The sequence below is a fragment of the Gekko japonicus genome, unplaced genomic scaffold, assembly GCF_001447785.1.
Source record: "Gekko japonicus isolate JY-2015 unplaced genomic scaffold, Gekko_japonicus_V1.1 scaffold790, whole genome shotgun sequence".
Classification (NCBI taxonomy): Eukaryota; Metazoa; Chordata; class Lepidosauria; order Squamata; family Gekkonidae; genus Gekko; species Gekko japonicus.
The window spans coordinates 610,991-618,434 of record NW_015163626.1 but is presented as its reverse complement, the minus strand read 5'-3'; the positions used below and the strand labels follow the sequence as shown (position 1 = coordinate 618,434).

The 7,444-nt window shown below is 49.9% G+C and overlaps 1 protein-coding gene across 1 annotated transcript; it reads left to right on the top strand.

Annotated features, from left to right (window-relative positions):
- Nucleotides 1-674: 674 nt before the first annotated feature.
- On the top strand, nt 675-3,322 carry LOC107107237 (uncharacterized protein K02A2.6-like; the record flags this gene model as incomplete). Its single annotated transcript, XM_015407499.1, has 3 exons — nt 675-1,972; nt 2,081-2,550; nt 2,710-3,322. Coding segments are annotated over exons 1-3 (2,151 nt in total), but the record flags the coding sequence as incomplete, so codon positions are not given.
- Between the last annotated feature and the right edge of the window lie 4,122 nt (nt 3,323-7,444).

The window sequence follows — 7,444 nt, the reverse complement described above, 5'->3', positions numbered from 1 at the left end:
CTCAGAAGACTGGGACTCCTACCTATCCAGGTTCGAGTTCCATCTGGAGACACACGACATTACAGACGAGGCCAAGAAACGGGCGTGCCTCCTGAGTTCCTGCGGGAAGGGGACCTTCGACATAGCCAGGTCGTTGGTGGCCCCAACTGATATAAAGACTGTCACCTACGCTGACATCACTGAGAAGCTTAAGGCTCACTATTCTCCACAGCCGTCGGAGATTGCTTGCCGGCACGCATTTTACAAGCGGAACCAGGCCGGAGGCGAGACCATCGCGGATTTCGTGGCGGCCCTTCGCAAAGCCGCACGGCCGTGTAACTTCCACAACGTAGAGGAAGCCCTCAGAGACCGTCTCGTCTGTGGCCTTAAAGACGAGAGGCTGCAACAGAGGCTGTTCGCCCGCACCACCCTGACCTGGGCAGTGGCCTACGACGAGGCCGTGGCCGCAGAAGCAGCAGATAAGTCCACAAGGGAGGTCCGCCAGAGGATGGCAGAGCCCAGCGTCCACTCTCAGCGAGACAGCGAGGGCGAAGAAGCGGACGATGACGTCAACGCGGTCCGAGGCAAGCGGACCCCAGCGAAGACTACCAGCGTCAAGCCGTGCTCCGGCTGCGGCGGGAAACACCAGCGCGACTCCTGTTGGGCTCGAGATGTAAACTGCAGAGCGTGTGGGCGGCGTGGACACCTCGCCAGAGTCTGCAGGTCGGCGCAGAAGGACCCTACATCCAACAGCAGGACGGCACAGAAGACCACACCACCCAACGCCCGGGGAAAGCAGCAATCATCAGCACCAGAAGCAAGCTACTCGGTGACAGCATCCCTATCAAGCGCATCGGTCATCAATCGCACCAGTTGCCAGGGCAAGATCACCGTGACCCCACTCCTCGACGGCAGACCGTGCACCATGGAGGTGGACTCCGGATCTTCGGTGACAGTGATCTCTGCAGCATCCTGGCAAGCGTTGTTCCCAACCAGAAGCCGACGGCGGCTCCAGCCTGCGGAGACCCGAGTGTCCGACTTCCAGGGCAACCGAATTCCCCTGGCCGGACGGGACACTGCGGATGTTGAGTATAAGGGGAAATGTGTTAAGCTATCTTTTCTTATTGCCGAGGGAGACCGGGTCAACTTACTAGGGTTGGATTGGTTTGAGCCATTAGGCATTGGTATTTCAGGAGTTAACAAAACGCTTGAGAATAAATGGGATATGATGTATGACCTGTTCCCTGATGTATTTGCAGAGGGTCTGGGGCGGTACAAAGGGCCCCCGGTTGCGTTCGAACTTGATCCATCCGTAAAGCCAATCAGGTTGAAATATCGGAAGGTCCCAATTCCCCTCAGGCCTAGGGTGGAGAAGGAAATTGACAAACTCGTGGAACAGGGAGTTTTGGAGCCTGTTCCTCACAGTAAGTGGGAAACCCCGATTGTAACGCCTGTCAAGCCTGATGGGTCCATACGCTTATGCGCGGATTACAAATGCACCCTTAACAAGGCGTTACAGCAACACTCCTACCCAGTCCCGGTTATAAGCCACATTCTGGCTTCCTTGGGGGGAGGGAAAATTTTTGCCAAATTGGACTTGGCACAGGCATACCAACAGTTGCCTGTCACTCCTGAGGCTGCTGAAGCCCAGACGATTGTCACCCATAGAGGCGCGTTTAAGGTAAATCGCCTGCAGTTCGGGGTAAATGTGGCGCCCGGAATTTTTCAAGGCTTGATGGAGAAACTCTTGAGGGGGGTACCAGGCACGGTGCCCTACTTCGACGACGTATTAATAGCCGGGAAGTCTGAAGAGGAACTAATAGCCCGTGTTAAGGAAGTCTTAAAGCGTTTCCAGGACGCAGGGCTCAGGGTTAAACGGTCTAAGTGCACACTGGGAGTTAACAGTGTGGAGTTCCTGGGATTCCGGATCGATGCAGACGGGGTGCACCCCACGGACGACAAGGTAGCTGCAATCCGGAACGCCCCCAGGCCGGTGAGTAAGAAGGAGCTCCAGGCATTTTTAGGACTCCTCAATTTTTATCATGCGTTTTTACCGCATAAGGCATCGGTGGCTGCCCCTTTGCACATGCTCTTGCATAAGGAGGCTAAATGGAAATGGGGACAGGCTGAGGAACGGGCTTTTGTGGGAGTTAAGGAGCTGTTGACATCTAATGACGTGCTGACGCACTACGATGATCAGAAGCTCCTGGTGTTAGCTGCTGACGCTTCACCTTTTGGAGTAGGCGCAGTTTTGAGCCATTTGATGCCTGATGGGAGCGAAGCGCCTATCGCTTTTTATTCTCGGTCTTTATCTGCGGCAGAGAGGAACTATGCCCAGATAGACAAGGAAGGTCTGGCGTTGGTAGCGGCTGTCAAAAAGTTCCATGATTTTATTTTTGGCAGACGATTTTTGCTGGTCACTGACCACAAGCCGCTACTGGGGATTTTTGCGCCCGATAAGCAGTTGCCAAACATAATGTCCCCACGTATGCTTAGATGGGCGCTCTTTTTGCAGGCGTACGATTATGACCTCGAACACCGGCCTGGGAAGGCAATCGGACATGCGGACGCCCTTAGCCGATGCCCATTGCCCTGTGTGGGATCCGACCCTGCCCCTGCGTATGAGGTCCTGGCTCTGGATGTGCTCCCCCAGGCACCAGTGTCGTCCAAGGACATTGCGGCACTGACGGCCAAGGACTGCATTCTCTCCCGAGTACTTAACTGGGTGTGGAGGGGGTGGCCGGTTGGGAGCATTGAGCCTGAATTCGCACCTTACAAAAGCCGCCAAAACGAACTCTCGATTTCCAAGGGGTGTCTACTATGGGGCAATAGGGTGGTGGTCCCTGCCCAGCTCAGGAAGAGAGTATTGGAATCCCTGCACGAGGGTCACCCTGGGATGGTGCACACCAAAGCATTGGCCAGAGGGTATGTCTGGTGGCCAGGACTGGACAAGGAAATCGAGGAGTGGGTGCGAGTCTGCTCCAAGTGTCAGCAGGTTAGACCTGATCCCCCACACGCTACACCCCAAGCCTGGGAATCATCTGGGAAACCCTGGGCCAGGTTGCATATAGATTTTGCTGGCCCTCTCCAAGGGCAAATGTTCTTGATTGTCGTAGATGCAATGTCTAAATGGTTAGAAGTTGTACACATGAAGTCGACCACTTCACTAGCCGTAATTCATGCGCTTCGCCGCCTTTTTGCCACACACGGGTTGCCTGACGTCATCGTCAGTGACAACGGGCCTCAATTTGTTTCTGAGGAGTTCAGATACTTCCTCACGAGTAATGGCATCCGCCAAATGACTTCGGCCCCTTTCCATCCGGCATCTAATGGCCAAGCCGAACGGATGGTCAGGACGGCCAAAGAGGCCCTGGGTAAAATGGACGAGGGTGACTGGAGCCAGAGGCTGGGCTCCTTTCTTTTGCGGCAGCACACCACCCCCTGCAGTGCTACAGGCCGCAGTCCGGCCGAGTTGCTAATGGGGCGGGGGCTCACAACTCGGTTAAACAGGTTGCATCCGGATCTCACTGACGATCATTCCGAGCGTACCGACTCACAACCGAAGGTACGAATGTTTGAAAAAGGGGACAAGGTTCTTGCACGGAATTATGCTAATGGTCACTTATGGCTTCCTGGGGTAATATCCGACTCTGTGGGTACTCGCATGTATGTGGTACAGTTGGCTGACGGTCGAGTATGGCGGCGCCACATAGATCAGCTAAGGAGACGTTGGGCTAAGGACAGCGCTGACTCTCCGACGGCTGAATTCCCCAATGTTGAGTGGAGACCCCCAGAGCAGGCGGTGAGTACCGAAGGGCCCGGTACTGTCCCCGAGTCAGGGCAGACCCCTGTGTGCGGGGCTGAAACCCCAGTAGAGTTTGTGCCTGAACCAGGCTGTAGTGAACCCCACAGTGACTCACAACCTTGTGTGCCCATAGAGCCTGCACCGCTTCGCAGGTCTCAGCGTACGCGGCAGATGCCAACTTATCTAAAAGACTACGAGTGTAATAAAGTATTTTGGAACAGTTGATGTACAACAGCGTGACTTGAATGTATGTAAATAATAAAACAAATGGATGATGACTTAACTTAGGGGGGAGGAATTGTAATGTATTGAAACGATTACATGAATCACCTCATAGGACTCCTATGTTAAGCTTCGAGCCAGACCAGGCTCCTCTGAGCGAACTTCCTATTGGTCGCTTCGTAACAGCGACCAATCAGAACTGTGCCTTTTCCCTGCGAGGGAAAGACTTTCATTGGTCCTTAACTAAGCAATCTCATTGGTTGTTATTTGTAAATAGGCGTGGCTACATTAGCCCGGTTATGTTTAAAAGGAGCATAAGCTCCCACTGTTTTCCGTTCTGGTTTCTTACTGAGTTGAGTGCTTGTTCGTTACTTCCAATAAAGCTGAATCACTTGCTGAATCACTCTAAGAGTCCTTTGTTAGCGCGATCTAACAGTGCTGAAAACGGAGGATTGGGCTTGGCAGATCCTTCAACCATCCCGGGGCCCCAGCCGCGCTTTTATTTATACATCGCCAAGTAGCAGCATTAGATGCTGTGCAGGTATGGGCATTCTCTGCTGGTAAAATCAACATGGAAAGGACCAGGAAGGAATAAAGAGAACGCACCAATCGAATGACGGCTCGCGTTGAGCACAAGGGGCTTGCAACAATTTTAAATTTGGGGATGGGAGACAGGGACCTGTCTTTCTGCACTGCCTAGGAAATAGCAATACTCTGCAAACCAAGGTAAGCCCTGTAAAAGCTGCTATTAAATGACTATTGGGTCCCATTCAATAGCAGGATAGATTTCCAGAGAGAAATACGCAGGAGAAGACTATACAGTCTATTAATACCAATGGGGGATTTAGAAATGCGTTTAACACATTAAGAAGAAAAAAGTTTGACTCCAGTGGCACCTCTAAGACCAACAGAATTTTACTCAAGGTAGAAGAGGCGATTGGATTTATACCCCACCCTTCACTACCCAAAGGAATCTCAGAGCAGTTTACAAACTCCTTTCCCTTCCCCTCCCCACAACAGACACCCTGTGAGGTAGGTGGGGCTGAGAGAGCTCTGACAGAAACTGCTCCTTTTCAAGGACAGCTCTGACAGAACTATGGCTTGCCCAAGGTCATCCAGCAGGTGCAAGTGGAGGAGTGGGGAATCACTCAGTTCTCCCAGATTAGAGTCCGCGCACTTAACCACTACACCAACTGGTATAAGCTTTCGTTCTGCAAGCACACTTTTTCAGATAGTCAAATTACCTGCACCTTTGTAGTGTTACTAAACAGTTATTTTGGCGTGCCATGAAATGTGAGTGATCGAAACCACCTATTTGACATCACAGACAGAAGGTGATGTCACAGTGTGCTGTGTGGCAAATAAGATTTGGCTGTGTTGAAGCTAAATGAAGCTGATTGTGATAGCATTGGTCACATGGGTGATCCTAGCCAATGGGGATTGTCTTCATTGTGAGGTGAAAGTCGTTGAATGCCTGTTGAAATATGTCCAGGGCTTCTTTACCATGTGTCCAAGACAATAAAAATGTCATCTGGATATATGGACTCTGTTCTGAGACCCTATGCCATCAGTGTTCCTAGTTATGTGCATGACACCACAGAATTTCTAAGGAAAATACAATATTTGAACCACCTTCCAGAGAATACTACTTTAGCCAAGGATGTGGAATCTGTCTGCCAACATCCCAAAGATGGATTACAAGCCATAAGGAATATAATTTCTAACACCACAGCTGATTTAGCCACCAAACTGTGCCATTTTGTTCTCACCCATAACCACTTTAAATTTGGTGACAACTACAGATTCCTATGAGGAGCTGCAGTGGCTCAAGTGATTAAGACGCTGAACTGCAGGCTGTTAGAAGGTCGGTAGTTCAGCAGTTCGAGACCCGAGTGTGCCGCATGACGGAGTGAGCTCCCGTCTCTAGTTCCAGCTCCTACCAACCTAGCAGTTCGAAAGCAAGAAATTGCAAGTAGATAAATAGGTACCACTTCGGTGGGAAGGTAACAGCGTTCCGTGAGCCTTGGTGTTTAGTCATGCCGGCCACATGACCACAGAAACGTCTTCGGACAGCGCTGGCTCTTCGGCTTTGAAACAGAGATGAGCACCGCAACCCTAGAGTCGGATTCGACTGGCTTTCGAGCAAGGGAACCCTTACCTTTTTACAGATTCCTATAGGTCAGTGGTATCTTTACGGCATCTTTACCACCTTTACAGCATCTTTATGGCCAACTTGGAGCAATGCATCCTTAACTCCCAACCACTCACACCTCTCTTATACCTGTGATATATTGATGGTTTTATTGTTATAAATGGAACCCCCTGGGCTTAACAGAGATACCAGCTTATCTCCTTAGACATGCTAAGTCACTCCGTTCTCACTTATACCTGGAAATTAAACTTTGTTGCTCTTATCTTAAAGGTGCCACTGGATTCAAACTCAGTTCTCACATCTGTTAATTCCTTTATCTGTATGCCAATTTGCTGCTATTCACGTCTAACCAAATGTGTCATTCCAATCTTAGCCATATTTATCACTCAGTTATTTATGCATCTGACTCTAATTAGCCCTTCCTGACAACTAACCGCCCACCTATATGTAACATTTGAGGAAATCTGTTTCAGTGTATCTGAAGGGACTGTGCTAAGTCTCTCAATTCTCACTTATGCCCAGAATTGAACTTTGTTATCTTGGAAGTGCCACTGGACTCAAACTTGGTTCTCATATCTGTTTGTTGACTCTTGTATTTGTATGCTAATTTAATCTCAGCTATAATTGCCCAGTTACTTATGCATCTTGACTCACTAGCCCTTCTTGCCAAATAACCCCTCCACCTATATGTCATGGTGAGGAAATTCTGTTTCACTGTATCTGAAGAAGTATGCTAGCACGTTTTGTTTGTCTTAAAGGTGCTGCTACTGGACTCAAACTTTGTTTTGCTGCTTCAGACCAACACAACTGCGCACCTGAATCTCTCTCATTAAGGCTGAGCTGAAGGAGATGGAAAGCATCCTTTTCACAAACACTTGGAGCAGGAGAGAAAACCTTCCTCCTCCCCTCATTCACTCAGTTCTGGGTGAGGACAAGAGAGAATCCCCATTGGCTAGGATCACCCATGTGACCAGTGCCATCAGTCAGCTTTATTTAGCTTCAACATACAGCCAAATCTGATTTGCCACACAGCACACTGTGACATCATCTTCCCTCTGTGATGTCAAATAGGTGGTTTCAACCACTCACATTTCATGCCATGCCAAAATTGCTGTTTAGTAACACTATACAAAGGCACAGGTAATCTGACTATAGCAAATTCAGAAAAGGGGGAAAGGATCTACCCCTCTAAAATGGAAGGTCAGTTCTGTGCATGATGTTAGTCTTTTGTTTTGTGAGAAAGGTGCATGGCAAGGAGTCCAAGGCCTCAGCTAAGTATATAAGGC